Source organism: Panthera tigris, chromosome C1 (assembly GCF_018350195.1).
Source record: "Panthera tigris isolate Pti1 chromosome C1, P.tigris_Pti1_mat1.1, whole genome shotgun sequence".
Classification (NCBI taxonomy): Eukaryota; Metazoa; Chordata; class Mammalia; order Carnivora; family Felidae; genus Panthera; species Panthera tigris.
The window spans coordinates 208233316-208248836 of NC_056667.1; the positions used below are offsets into that span (position 1 = coordinate 208233316).

General features: G+C 43.5%; 1 protein-coding gene across 10 annotated transcripts in view; it reads right to left on the reverse strand.

Annotated features, from left to right (window-relative positions):
- Positions 1–15521, reverse strand: part of COL4A4 (collagen type IV alpha 4 chain) — a 130367-nt gene that overhangs the window by 36370 nt on the left and 78476 nt on the right. For all 10 annotated transcript variants that reach the window (XM_042995498.1, XM_042995500.1, XM_042995501.1 and 7 more), the window contains 9 exons: positions 15186–15293; positions 14485–14703; positions 11759–11920; positions 10634–10804; positions 9891–10034; positions 6781–6888; positions 5487–5668; positions 4548–4611; positions 302–376 (listed from right to left, as the gene is read on the reverse strand). In XM_042995498.1, the coding sequence (XP_042851432.1) occupies positions 302–376; positions 4548–4611; positions 5487–5668; positions 6781–6888; positions 9891–10034; positions 10634–10804; positions 11759–11920; positions 14485–14703; positions 15186–15293 (1233 nt within the window). The remainder of the gene's footprint in view (positions 1–301; positions 377–4547; positions 4612–5486; positions 5669–6780; positions 6889–9890; positions 10035–10633; positions 10805–11758; positions 11921–14484; positions 14704–15185; positions 15294–15521) is intronic.

Below are 15521 nucleotides of genomic sequence, written 5' to 3' on the forward strand. Positions count from 1 at the left end.
TGACCAAAATGTCAAAATCTGGGCATGCCAAGGGGAGTGGATTGTTATGTCAACCTCATAGGTCATGGGGGCCATGGTGGAAAAAGACTGAGAATCCCTGGTGTATAATCTGATGTCCTTCTAGGCCAACGATGTGGTGGCAGTGTTGAGACATAATCCTTCTGAGATGTATCTTAACGGGCAAAGGGGGAAGGAAATACTGATATAATCATTGCTGGGTAGGAGTATAAAGTAATTGTTCAATTTCTCAAACCAAATTTATTTTTTTTTTGTTTTAATAAGAAAAAATATGTAGCTATACCTGGACATCCAGGGCTACCTGGTTCTCCCTCGGGACCAGGTGGGCCAAACTGACTAGCAGGGTCCCCTTTGTTTCCTGTAAGTGATAAAATGCACATAATATTACTTATGAGAATTTAATTTTGTTTCATACAAGTGACTTAATAATGGTCATATTTATCTTTAGAGTTTATCTTCAAATGTTCCAGAAGAATTTTTGGAAAAATAGGGGTTTTTCCTATGTAAGAACAATTGGAAACGCAGTTGCAAGATGTGATTTACACACACACGCGTGCACACACACACACACACACACACACACACATTTTTATAGTTCATAACAATCATAAGAAACTATAGATATTAATGTTTCAATTTTTAAATTACCTAAAATAGTTGAGTGACTATATTTTTATATTGTGCTTTAGAAACAAAAAGCAGAAACTGCCCTTGTTTTTACTGATGCAATCACATGTCAAGCTCATAAGGAAGCTCAACTCAACGTCCTTGTAAAAACAAAATTACAGGGGTGCCTGGGAGTCTCAGCTGGTTAAGCACCTGACTCTTGGTTTCGGCTCAGGTCATGATCTCATGGCTCGTGGGTTTGAGACCCACATCAGGTTCTGCGCTGACAGCATGGAGCTAGCTTAGGATTCTCTCTCTTCCTCTCCCCTGCCCCTCCCCCACTCATGTTCTACCTTTCTCTGTCTCTCTCTCTCTAAAAGTAAACTTAAAAAAAAATTACAAAGGCACATTTTATTGATAACTTCACAAGAGACACACATTCAAAGGCCACTCTAGGCAATGGCTCCCACGGAACTGGTACTCCCACATCATTGCTGAATTCCCAATACAGGACTTACAGCTGGGAGCTGGTTACAAATGGGGACTCAAAATAGTTGGGATCGGGAAGGGCAAGACAATAGATGCAGTTATAAGAGCGAATAAGAGAGTTAATTAGGCCTGATTTATAGTTCCCACTCACACCCCTTTCTAAGGGGTACCAACCACATCTTGTGGAAATTTCTCTTCCACCTGACCTTACTTCTAATTGTGGCTGATCGCTTGAGGGGTAGGAATCTGGTCTATCCCAGGTCAGTCAGTCTTTTCCTGAGAAGCCGGAGTACAAACTGAGAATTTGAGGTCCTTGGTTACTGAGGCAGCAACCAAAAGGATTATCATGATGTAGTTATCATGATGCTTTGATGTACAGGGTGAGTGTTTGCAATCCAAACATATCCAGAAAGGTCCAACTATCTTGAATAGAGAATGATGAAACCACTTGGCAGATACGTAAGAACCAGCCGAGGGGTGCATGGGTGACTCAGTCGGGTAAGCGTCTGACTCTTGATTTCAGCTCAGGTCATGATCTCATGGTTCGTGAGACTGAGCCCCTCATCAGGCTCTGTGCTGACAGTGCAGAGCCTGCTTGAGATTCTTTCTCTCTTTCTCTCTGCCTCTCCTCTACTCGCGCTGTCTCAAAAATAAATAAACATTTATAAAAAAAAGAAAGATAGAAAAAGAAACAGCCCATAAAGAAAAGCGCAAAAGTCTCAAAAGAGAAACCATGGGTTGCCTAAAGTATGGGTTTCATTCATTACCCTTATATGGGCTTCATGAGAGACCTCTGACTCCAGGTACCATGCATGCATTTCGGTTCCTTGCAAAGATGGCCAAAAGCAAGTATGAAGAAAATAAGAAGTAGGTTTGTATTTTGAGAGAGGTGAGGGGACTATAATAAATGCATAGGTAAGCAGAAGAGTGAGTTTTAAACCATGAAGCTATAAAGTGTCAACTCAAATATGAAAACTTCTCTACTTGTAACTATTTCTGAAGAAGATATCTAGGTTATTCCTTCTGGATAAATAAGTGTGCACACTTCTTTTTTTCCTATAGCAATTATCCTATTATTTACGGAGTCTCTCAACATGCACAACATGTCTCATGGGTGGTAAGGGAGGTTTTTTAGTGGTTCGTTATGCTTTAATATTTTATTTTACTTTTTTTAAAGATTATATTTTTCAGTAATCTCTCAACACCCAACGTGGGGCTTGAACTCACAACCCTGAGATCAAGAGTCACATGCTCTTCCGACTGAGCCAGCCAGGTGCGCCTACTCTTCTATATTTTAAAGTTATTCATTTTAATCTGTGATAAAGTAACATATAACTGCTTATCAAAAGTGTGAATTCACAGATAGTGAAGTTAAGGTCAAGGTTAAGAAGGTAAATCATAATTAAGATTCAAAGAAAAATATTAACCCAATGGTACGCAAGGATAGTTACAATGTTAAAGATTTCATGCAAACATCGCAATTTAAGATACCCTGATTTTTGTTTGCTTGTGTGTCTGAATAAAGGGTTAATGAAACCTTTCTTTCTCTAAGAACATTAAACGAATTTTTTTTTTATGTTTACTTATTTTGGAGAGAAAGAGAGAGAGAACAAGCAGGGGAGGGGCAGAGAGAGATGGAAACACAGAATCTGAAGCAGGCCCCAGGCTCTGAGCTGTCAGCACTTGCAGGGCTTGAATTCAAGAACCATGAGATCATGACCTGAGCTGAAATTGTACACTTAACCGACTGAGCCACCCAGGCACCCCTCTCTAAGAACATTTTTAACCACAGGTAACTTTGTTTCTGTTTCCCCAGAAATCTGATTAAGGTAGAATGTCAGTTGTGTTATGAGACAACACGGTTATGGTACAAGTTAAACCAAGGCCTATGGGGCCAAATCTAACCTGTGGCTTGTTGTAAATACATTTTTACTGGAACACAGCCACACCTCTTGTTTGCATATTGTCTGGCTGTTTGCATGCTATAGGTGTTCTCATGCACAGCTGAGTAGTTTTAACAGGGAACATGTTGCTGAAAATATCTGTGGTCTGACCCCTTGAAAAAACACACTTGCTGACCCCTGGCTTATGGTAAACATGACCCAACTATGAGTTATATGTCGCCCAGAAATTCTTAAGTGAAATATTAACACCTGGTAGGAAGTCATGGCCTGGGCCTTCTCTGTGCACTGTGACTCTTGTCTCAGTACCCTAAAAGTCGTATCTATGGAGTCCTTAGAAGAGATATTGGGTCTTATGGTACAGAAGGCTTAGAAGCCAAGGTGGACCCTGCCCACCAACGTGGATCTGGTCTTCATGCACCTGAGCTGTCATTTACGAAGCTGCAATCACTACAAAGACCACTGAAGGACCCCCACTGAGGAGAAAGACCTGCGTGCTCTACAGGCATACTGTTCTCTCTCCGGTACCCTTGGATCCGAATGACAAATGTGGATGATTTGTGTTTCGAGTGCTTGACTATCTAGCAGTCTAAAAAGAACTGCTGGGTTAGTGTCTAAAATTTTTAAAGAACTTATATAACCCCAAACTCCCCAAAATGAAAAATCCAATTAAAAAATGGGCAGAAGACATGAATAGACCTTGTTCCAAAGAAGACCTCCAGAGGGCCAACAGATACATGAAAAGATGCTCCACATCACTTATCACCAGGGAAATGAAATTCAAAACTTCAATGAGCTATCACCTCACTCCTGTCAGAATGGCTACAATTAACAACACAAGAAACAACAGGTGTTGGAGAGTATGCAGAGAAAGGGGAAGTCTCTTGCACTGTTGCTGGGAAGGCAAACTGTTGCAGCCACTGTGGAAAACAGTATGGAGGTTCCTCGAAAAGTTAAAAATCGAACTACCCTATGACTCAGTAATCATACTACTAGGTATTTACCCAAAGAATACAAAAATACCAATTCGAAAGGATACATGCGCCCCAATATTTATAGCAGCAGCATTATCCACAATAACCAAATTATGGAAACAGTCCAAGCATTCATCATTTGATGTATGGATAAAGAAGATGTGGGGTGTGTGTGTTGTGTATATACATATACTTATATTTATATTTATGAAATGGTATATTATATTACTCAGCCATCAGAAAGAATGAAATATTGCCATCTGCAACAATATGGATGGAGCTCGAGAACATTATGCTAAGCGAAATAAGTCAGAGAAAGACAAATACCATATGATTTCACGCACATGTGGAATTTAAGAAACAAAACAAATGAGCAAAAGGGCAAAAAAGAGCCGGAATTTAAATAAAAATTTAAAAAAATAATCAGAAGAAGCCCTTGGATGTTGCAGTTTGTTTGATGGATTTAACTTTTCATTTGTGCCAAATGTGCGTGCCCATGGTGTTACGAACACCCAGGACCATAAGCCTGGTGGACGGCTGCTGTGTTTCCGAAGCATACCTTTAGGGCCTCTCAGTCCATCGCTTCCTGAAATTCCAGGGGACCCTGGAGAGCCTGGTTCACCCTGAGAGTTTAAAACAAAAGACCTTGTTTGGTTTCACATACAAATGGCACATTCACAACATGATCCCGTTATAATCTTCCATAACCAATGTCCATATATTTGCAGTGGTAAAGAAAATTGGCAATGCATCACAGGCAATGCTACTCCACGTGCCTAGCTTTTAAAAGTTGCTAAAAGCCCAGAATTAGAGGTACCAACGGGTAGCGTCCAATTCTCTATTCCTGACTGCATAACAGTAATTGCATCACATGACTTGAATTTTAAGTTTTGAATGAACAAACTGATACCAAATAAAACATTGTTAGAAGACTTTTTTTTTTTTTTACCAAAAACTTTTAAAAAATCTATTTGATTCCAAATGATGGGTAGTAAATTATATACATCTTCTGGAAGTTATGATGTAGGCTCCTACATGTTAGGTGCCTCCTGGCTTCCCAAGGGAGTATTTCACTCATGGTTATGAAGACCAAATGTATTTACAGAAAAATCTGTGATATCTGCAACTCGATAGGAAGGCTTAGACACCAGAATTTGGGTTATATTTCAGATGATTCTTGACTCCGATAAACCATTAGTCATGAGATAAATTTCGGTAGAGCTGTTTAAACTAGGCTGGGGGTACAGTACGTGGAGTGAGTGACCGGGTCATCTGTTATGAGAAACAGGCATGAACACTGGCCAAAAACTATAATTACCTCATAGCCTGCCAGAAGGCTCCATCCTTCCTTTGGCATATCCCTTCTATTCTAAAACCCGGTAAAACAACAATGATATATACTGGCAAATTATGACTCCTTAACGGCATCCCCCCCCCCCCCCCCGCCGAGAGCAAAAGGGTTTTATTATTTCTTTCCTCCCCAACAGCAGCCACTTACCTGGTCACCTGGAAATCCTGGAAAACCAATAATGCCTCTCAGCCCGGGTGAGCCTGGAGGGCCTGGGGCTCCAGGGAGCCCCGGGTGCCCGGTTCTACCAGGCTCCCCTCTGTGAAATCCAGGTGGTCCGTATCTTCCCGGCTCTCCTCTCCTCCCCTGCATCCCCGGATTGCCTTTATCACCTGATGGGGTTGGAAGTGTTAACAAACCTCTTTGAGGAAATCCCGGGCTGGGCAATAGTTTGGCTTGAGGGTGTAGGTCCTACATTTAGGAGATGAAGCCAAGGGTTTTGGAAATCCGAATTCCCGCCCTCAGCCACATCGTGATGGTTTTTGGCTTCAGTGGAAGAAGCGTCCGCGAAGAGAGCTGGGGACACCCAAGGTAGGAATGGGCGTGCAGGGTCGTTCGCTTTCACACCCTCATTTTACAAATGAGGAAGAACCTCAGACCAGTTAAAAGACATTCGCCCCCTAACAACTAGTTCAGGAGAGAGCCAGGACAAGAGCCGGGCCTCGTGCTCGGCTAAATCTGAACTTGGGAAAGAGAACACAAATGTGGTGGTCAAAATCCTTGCCACACAGTGTTTCTGAGGGGCAGTAGCACAGTCATCGGGGTGATTGTTAGAAAGGCAGAGTTGGGCTGCCCCAGATCCGCTGACTGAGGATCTGTGTTTTCACAAGAGCCCCCGGGGTTCATCTGTACACTGAAGACTGAGAAGAACGGTCAAAATGACCTAGACAATCAATTTTAATAATTCAAATTATTCGGGGCGCCCAGTGGCTCAGGTGGTTAAGCATCCAACCCTTGAATTCGACTTGGGTCACGATCTCATGGTTGGTGAGTTTGAGCCCCACATCAGGCTCCGCACTGACAGCGCGGAGCCTGCTTGGGATTTGCTCTCTCCCTCTCTCTCTGCCTCTCCCCTACTATATAAATAAATAAACTTTAAAAAAAAATTATTCATTTTAATACCAGTCACCAAAAACAGGGGTACTTTAAGCCTGAAACTGGTACTATAGGTATAATCTTAGGATTGGTCTCAGTTTGGAATGTTCAAACCTATACATACCTATGAATTTGAAGTTCTGGCACGGAAAAGCAAAAGAAAAAGACAGCACGAGGTTAATCTGGGTATAGTTATATCTTAAAAAGTTATATCTAGTTATATCTTAAAAAGATGACCCTTCCTAATCTCAGCGTTCTTAGGAAAGCTGTCTGATACGCATGCTTGTTTGAACGATCCAAAAAGAAGTCTACTCATTTGATTCGGTCTTAAAAAAATCTAAGTGCTTACCTTCTGCTCCTGGGAATCCACTATCTCCAGGAGGTCCAGGTTCCCCGGGTTTCCCCTTTCGGGAAATTACAGCCATCTCTCCTTCATCTCCTGGGGGTCCCCTTGCTCCTTGAGATATTAATGATGCAAGAGAAGACAAACAGAAGGACCACACATGTGATTCTCCTGTTACAGCATTTTACGTCCAGTTTGCAAATCCACATTTCAGTTACTAAACCGCACTTATGTTTACAGCTTGCACGATGTCCATACCATCAACTTATTTTTCTAAAGGAAGGGCCGTGCCTTTTACATTTCTCTCCCAACTTGTCCGGCAACAGGGTCTGGTGTACAGGGAGTGATCAGTGATTGTGTGCTAAATACAACCAAATGGGTCTCGGAGGTTTAAGTGTCAAAAGACAGGCTTGAAAAGTCCCGGATCTAAACTATGTCTGTTTATCCTGTTAAATGTGAATTGCCCATTGCATATTTTTCAGTTCCCCGTCCTCTCCTTCCTGGCCACACTCTATTATTTTCCTTACACTAAAAGAGCACTTATTTCAACTTGCTGCTCCACACAGAGAATTCTGAAAGGTAGGAAAAATGTATGATGTTTCCATCTGATTTTTGTAAACACTGTCCAGTTGGAGAAGTGTGTTCAAGTGGGCTCATACCAGCAAGGTGAAAGCCAATTATTAACAATACAAGAATTTTGTAAGCCAGTTGTTAAACCGTTGGCAGCTTTAAAAAAAAAAAAAAAACAGCCATGGTGGGAATATTTACACCATGGGAGCAAACACAAAATCAGGGCATTTAAAAAATTGACTTATTTATTTAAATTCCGGTTAGTTAAAACACAGTGTAATATTACTTTCTTAATTTTTGTTTTTTATTTTGGAGACCATAGTAGCATAGCAAACATCACTAAGTCTACGCTAGCAAAGAGTGACTGTGATTCCTTGATTCTACGTAATAAATTTACAGGCTAGTAAAACAAAAACATAATAGTAGAATCAATCAACTAAGAAGTAAAAGTAATTAGAAGGTGGCATCTGGGTGGTTCAGTCGGTTAAGTGTCTGAGTCTTGATTTTGGCTCAGGTCATGATCTCACCGTTTATGGGATCGAGCCCCTCGTCAAGCTCCGTACTGATAGTGCAGAGCCTCCTTGAAATGTTCTCTCTCCCTCTTTTTCTCTCTGCCCCTCCCCTTCTTGTTCTCTCTCTCTCTGTCTGTCTCTCTCAAAATAAATAAATAAACTTAAAAAAAAAAGAAGTAAAAGCTATTTGAATTTTATAGGAGGCTGTTTACCCCAAAAGCTTTAAGGACAAAAAACTTGTTCCTCAAAATTGTCAGGCATTCATTCTCAACCCTGGAAATGAAACGTTACCTTCACTCACTGCAGCCTCATGGCTAATTGGTAAAAGTAAATATGTAACAGGGACGGACACAGAACATTTAAACCAGTGGTCTTGCAATTTTTATTTTTTAATAGCAATGACAACTCCTTCTTTAAATGAAGCTTGGGGGAGGCATAACTCACGGCTCAGATGAAAATGGACTTCTGACAGTTCAGAGGTCTGCAAATTACAACTGAAGAGCCAAATCTCACTTGCAGCCTGTTTATGTATAATCTGTGAGCTATGAATGATTTTTATGCTTCTAAACTGTTAAGGGGAAAACTCAAAATGAGAATATTTTATGACATGTGACAATTAAATGAAGTTCAAATTCAGTGTCCATGAACAAAATTTGATTGGAACATAGCTATGTTAGCGTGTTTCACTGCTATCTCTGGCTGCTTTCATGCTGCCAAAGCTGACCTGAATGGTTTCAACAGAGACCATACAGCCTGCAACACCTAAAATCTTTACTAACTGGCTCTTTATTAAAAAAAATTATGTTTTCTTTCGAAAGAAAGAAAGAAAGAGGGGTGCCTGGGTGGCTCAGTCGGTTGAGCATCCGACTTCGGCTCAGGTCATGATCTTGTGGTTCATGAGTTTGAGCCCCGCGTCGGACTCTGTGCTGGAGCCTGCTCCAGATTCTGTGTCCCCCTCTCTCTCCGCCCCACCCCTGCTTGTCTCTGTCTCTCTCTCTGTCTTTCAAAAATGAATAAACATAAAAAATTCAAAAAAAAAAGAGAAAGAAAGAAAGAGAAAGAGAAAAGAAAGAAAGAAAGAAAGAGAAAGAAAAAGAAAGGAAGAAAGAAAGAAAGAAAGAAAAGGAAGGAAGAGAAAGCAAGAAAAAGAAAGAAGAAAGAAAGAAAGAAAGAAAAGAAAGAAAAAGAAAGAAAAGAAAGAGAAAGAAAGAAAGAAAGAAAGAAAGAAAGAAAGAAAGAAAGAAAAGGAAGGAAGGAAGAAAAAGCAAGAAAAAGAAAGAAGAAAGAAAGAAAGAAAGAAAGAAAGAAAGAGAGAAAGAAAGAAAGAAAAGGAAGGAAGGAAGAGAAAGCAAGAAAAAGAAAGAAGAAAGAAGAAAGAAAAGAAAAGAAAAGAAAAGAAGGAAGGAAGGAAGGAAGGAAGGAAGGAAGGAAGGAAGGAAGGAAGGAAGGAAGGAAGGAATTGAAACGGGTTGGGCGGGTTGGGGGCCAGGGGCCCTACCTGTACTCCCTTCCCAATAGGTGAGAAGGTTCTCTCAAACTCAATAGCTATAAATCAAAGCATCTGTTATTCTTTTTTTCCTATTAATAGAGCAATTCATTTATCCGCTATATGCGACATGATAGAGAGGTAAGGAAAATGAAGTGGTTTCAAATTCTAAAACAAACACCTGCAATCTAAAAGGAAGAGGAATCCAAGCTTCAGGATAGTCCCATTTCTTTTTCCTTTTTTAAAAATTGTTTTAAATGTTTACTTATTTTGAGAGAGAAAACGAGAGAGAGAGCACACGTGTGGTGGGGGGTGGGGTGGCGAGAGAGAGGGAGAGACAGAATGCCAAGCAGGTTCCTTGTGGTCAGCGTAGAGCCCGACTCAAGGCTCGAACTCATGAACTGAAATCAAGAGTCAGACACTTAACCAACTGGGCCACCCAGGCATCCCAGGTCCCATTTATTTTTCAAAGACCATATTTACCCATTCTGATCAAACACCAGACACAAGACATGTTGCATCATCACCGTGCTGTTAACCGCATTTACCTTTGGCGCCTTTCACCCCCTTGTCTCCGAGGAAGCCAGGCCGACCCCTCTCTCCTGGTTCTCCTTTACGGCCAGGGTGCCCCTCCAGGCCAGGCTTTCCTCTCTCCCCTGGAAAACCTGGGAAGCCAGGCAGCCCCTGGGATCCTGATGAAATGAGAACATCAATTTTTAGAAAAGCCATTTTAAAAGCTACTTTGTTTCCTAGACACGTGGGGCTTGCTGTCAGCGTGGAGGTGTGCCCGCCCACGTACCTCAGCTTGTCTTGAAAGTGAACCACTGCCGTCAGCCTCACGGCGTGTGATGGCCGTGCTCGCCTACTCAGCTCTCCGCCCCACAGAGCTGAAGTGAAGCCTTTATGTGTTCTGACCCCTGATCCCACAATGCTTTAAGGGGACCAGGAGCCAGGGACACGGGGCTGGAGGGTGGGGGCTCATCCAAAACAGAAGTACATTGGCTCTGACCCTACACCTTATCGGCTCTACCCCATCTGTCGAGCAGAAGTGTTTACGGGTTCTGTGGACCTAACACCCCCACCCACCTTCTCCCATGTACCTACCCCCAAACATTCTGCCACTGGAAATAACAATATACAGGATAAGAAGAAGGGAGAAGTCACCAAGGGAAGGACAGAGTCAGGCTGATGTAACAGTAAATCCAATAGTATGATCATGTGTAATCGTCTTTACTTAGCAGTGGACTTGAGGTTTATAAAAAGGGAGAAATAACGTTAAAGCACTACCCACCCTTTGGGCCTGGAAGACCAGGCAGTCCATCATCGCCTATGGGGCCTGGGAGCCCTGGGGGTCCTGGGGGTCCATCTACCCCTGGCCGTCCTGGGACTCCAGGGAGACCCTTCATTCCAGCCGGACCAGGAGGCCCCACATCCCCTCGCTGTCCTTTCCAACCTGGGGCACCTGAGACAAACCACAATGACAATAACGTATGAAGACTGAAGACTGGCTTCACACACAGGGCAGGAAAGAAAAGAATTCATGATAACTTAAATTGTGTCTCTGTGCCTATGAAACACTGGTTATCAGCTCAAATCACAATGGCAAGCCTCCATCAGCCTAAGAACTTATTTCTCTGGCTGCTAGAAAAAGAAAGGCAGGTGACTTGAAAAACTACCTTCCAGTAGAGAGAAATGAGTACTATGAAGGGCATTTGAAAAACGGAAAATGGATTAGGATGAAGAACGAAATTATTATTATTAGCATTTACTCTTGAAACGAATAGAAGAAAACTTTCCAGGTGTTTCCTGAAGCTATGACCGAGTGAACTTTGGTCGTGTTCACCAGAGAGGATTATAGAAGTCACAGCAATGTCATCTAGGAGTATGGGTGCCAGGAAGAAAGCCGCGGTGGCAGGGATGGCCCCAACCTCGCTTTGATGCACTGAGAGGGCGGATCCCTACATCTGGATGAATCCAACAGGATTTGCACAACAGGTGACAAAGCACATGGTGAAGTGGAGATCACACTGGAAATAGCCCTCCAGCACCTTGTGTTGAAAGATGCCTCTTCCTGGGTCTCCCCAGCCCCTACAATAGAGCTGGCTGTTCTGCAGGCTGCTAGAAAGCACCAGTTCCCCAGGCACAGCGCTCCTCTCGGATGCTGCACCCCACTGCATGTGTAACACCCATCTAACCCCTCTTCTGTTGCCCCCATGACACTAGGGGGACAAGGGGAAATGACACGAGCCACCAGGAAGCTCATGCTACTTGCCGTTCTGCGAATAGTACAGTCCTTGGTCTCTGCCCCAAGAGTCTTGGTCCTGTCCTTCGGTAAAAGCAGCAGGCGATCCTATTCCTTGGTGAGAAGAGTCAAGCTGCAGACCCTACAGAGGTCTTGACGTGTGCCGACACTTACCTGGACTGCCCGGAGCCCCAGGGAGTCCGGGTTGCCCTGGTGTTCCTGGGGCGCCTCTTTCACAGGAATGGCCAGGTGGACCTGGGATCCCTGGAAACCCAGCACTTCCCTCTCTGCCTCTGGGGCCTTTGAGACCTGGGAATCCGGGCAAACCAGCCGGCCCTGAAATGATACAACGCACTCCTGACACTCCGGGCACGAAACTGTATAGAGTCAGCCTGCAACAAAAGGTTCACGCATATCGATCCCAGAAATAAAGGTTTTGATCCTGGCTCAGCGCTCACAGGAGTTAAGTCTCGCACAGGATTTTCTTATCATAGATGGTAGCGAGCTCCAAATGAATGGGAAACCATGCATTACTCAGAGAGTTCCTTGATAAGGTTGTGTAGACAACAAAAAAGCTGCTTATGCAAATTTAAAAACTACACAGTTCTTCTTGATTCTAATTAACCTCTAACATGGTGGCGGGCTTTACACCAAATCGCCACAATGCTTACCCACCCAGTTTGCACTGTATGGACGTGCTTTTTGTAAGCTACTTCGTCACTTGAACTCTTAAATTTCTACTGACTGGAGACGCAGTGTCATAATTTTCAGAAAAAAAAAAAAAAATCCCCCATCATTCCAAGCCCTAACCTAAATTTTTTTTTATTTTTCCCAGTTTTCATCATACTTTTGTTCATATGTTTATATTTTTAAGGTAGTAATCACAGCACACACTCGATTGTTGGATTATTTCACATTGCATATGAATCTGCAAATTTTTTCTATTTTGTTGTAATCTTTATAAATATAATTTTAATTGCTAATAGCTGAATAGTATTCCTTTGAGAGACTGAGAGAGAGAGAGAATGTGTGTGTGTGTGTATTACTTAACTCTATTGTTCCCATCCTCCCATCCTCTAATGTGGATGATATAAGAGTATTTTTTTTTATGTTTATGTATTTATTTTGAGAGAGAGAGAGAGAGAGAGAGCATGGTGCATGAGCTAGGAAGGGGCAGAGAGAGAGGGAGACAGAGGGAAAGAGAGGGAGACAGCATGTTCAGGAGCTGGGGAGGGGCAGAGAGAGAGGGAGACAGAGGGAGACAGAGGGAGAGAGAGGGAGACAGCATGTTCAGGAGCTGGGAAGGGGCAGAGAGAGGGAGACAGAGAGAGACAGAGGGAGAGAGCATGTTCAGGAGCTGGGGAGGGGCAGAGAGAGAGGGAGACAGAGGGAGAGAGAGGGAGAGAGCATGTTCAGGAGCTGGGGAGGGGCAGAGAGAGAGGGAGACAGAGGGAGACAGAGGGAGACAGAGGGAGACAGAGGGAGACAGCATGTTCAGGAGCTGGGGAGAGGCAGAGAGAGGGAGACAGAGACAGAGGGAGAGAGAGGGAGAGAGCATGTTCAGGAGCTGGGGAGGGGCAGAGAGAGGGAGACAGAGGGAGACAGAGGGAGAGAGAGGGAGAGAGCATGTTCAGGAGCTGGGGAGGGGCAGAGAGAGGGAGGGAGAGAGAGAATCCCAAGCAGGCTCCGGGCCATCAGCACATCCTGACTCAGGGTCGCACGAACTGTGAGATCATGACCTGAACCAAAATCAAGAGTCAGATGGTCAACTGACTCAGCCATCCAGGTGCCCCCAAGAGTATTTTCATAATAACCTTCATCTTCTGCTGAACATTTCCCTTAGATACATCTTCACAAGTGAAATAGCAAATTACTAAGTCAAAATTATTTTTACTGACTCAGATAATACATTATCTTGTTACTTTCCAACGAATTGGGGTTTTGCATATGAATATTTTGACTTACAAACTACAGAACAAGTAAGCTCCCTGGTGACACAGAATGTGGCTTAGTCCCTTGTCCTCCACGTGCCCTGTACTATGATACTACTGTGGACACCTAATAAATGCTGGCCCATCCACTGTCAGAAAAGACCCAGAACAGTGTTTGTAAAACACTAGTCTGGGGTCCACTCTTGGTCCCCATCACCCAAAAGGCTAAGTAAGTTCAGATGGAATTTCTGGCCCCCATCCAATTTTGATGTAATGAATCAAAATTTCTGAGATTGGGGCCCAGAAGATGATTTTCATGGCCCTGACCCAGGCTTATTTTTAAGCACATTAAATCTAAAGACCTCTGCTGAGGATCCTGAAGAATCCTTGGTGAATTTGGAAATGGATGAAAATCAGTGCCAGGGCCATCCTCCCACCTTCCCTGCCTGCTGCCCCTGCTGGGACGAAAGTCTCTCCACCCTGTCACCTGTTCAAATGACACAGCTTGTGTGCCAGGGCCCAGCCCACCCCCAGCTCCTCCATGGGGCTTCCCTAAACAGCATCTCACCCTGTTCTGCCTCCCTGAGCTGCCCCTCCTCTTACAGGTGGTCCTTCAACCTGGCTTTGGCAGTGGGCATGTTCCCCGGGCCCTGCTCCTTGGGCGTTTACAGAGCTAACATACTGTCCTGAGTCTGAAGCAGGCAGATGTCCAGTAGCTGCTGAATCAAACTGAACTGACGGGAGTCACAGTGAGCTGCCCTGGATTCGAAAGGAACCAGTAAAATGCAAAGGCAACACTCAGGACGCAGGTTACTTGAAATGTGACCAGTGCTCATTTATGAGGGAAGACGCCTGGGGGGACATTTTGCATTCTAGACTTCTAAGGCTAGATAGTCCAAATAGTCTTCAGTGACCTGTTGCAGACCTGAGCCAGCTTTATGGACCACAGGGACAGGACAGCCCTCATACCTGCAAAGCCTGGAGGTCCTGGATCACCTCTGTGTCCTTTTGGCCCCGGCACCCCTGCAAGACCTCTCTCTCCCGGGGGACCTGGATGGCCGTAGGCAGTGTCTCCCATGGTTCCTTTCTGCCCATTTGCTCCACGAGAACCGGGAGAGCCTGGGGGCCCAGGAAGGGAGGACCCCTTTGCACCTCCAAAACCTGGATCTCCTTTGTCACCACGAAAACCTATTGAAAAATATTGTTTAAATTGTTAAACATATAAATATAGAACCAATACAAATGTAAGACTACTACTTTGATAAAAACACATTAAAAAAAAACACAGGGATACGTAACTAAAATTCAGAGTAGCTTAATAGGCAACGTTGCTTTGCCACCTTTCACAGGAAAATACATTGTGAGTTTGTGTTTTCTAGAAGCCAACAATGTTCCCCTAATCGCTTTCATCCACTGGCAGTCTGTCTATACTGAGCAGTTTCTACCAAATAACAGACCAATAGTAGTCTATAACTCATGCTTTCAGGTGGAAGGAGCCCTGAGGATTTACAAAATTACCAGAACCTAAAAATTATCAAAACATAGCTAAGAGCTTAGTGTTTCAAGAAAAAACATCCCCCCATGATCTAGGGATCCGTGGGCCATTTGCTTACTAAGGTCATCGAGTTTCGAGGTCTACACACATTCTTAACTGAAAACCACTTACTTACCAGGTGGACCAGGTATTTCTGATATTCCTGGTTTGCCACGCTGACCCTTTGGCCCATCTAAACACCTCAACCCTGGAGCGCCCGGAGGGCCCGGAAGTCCCTTTGGTCCTAAACAATAACAACCAAACCCAGACTCAGTAAAACACAAATGAAATGAGAACAAACTAAAGTGGTTTAAAAAAAAAAAAAAAAAAAAAAAACAAAAAACCTCTATGCGGTCTTTTTCAGAGGACTTCTACTTTATGGAAGATGTTGCCTCGCCTGGTTTACATAATCATTTTATGAATCATGTGCTCCAAATAAGTGTTTCAAAGAATAATTCTGTTCATGTACTTC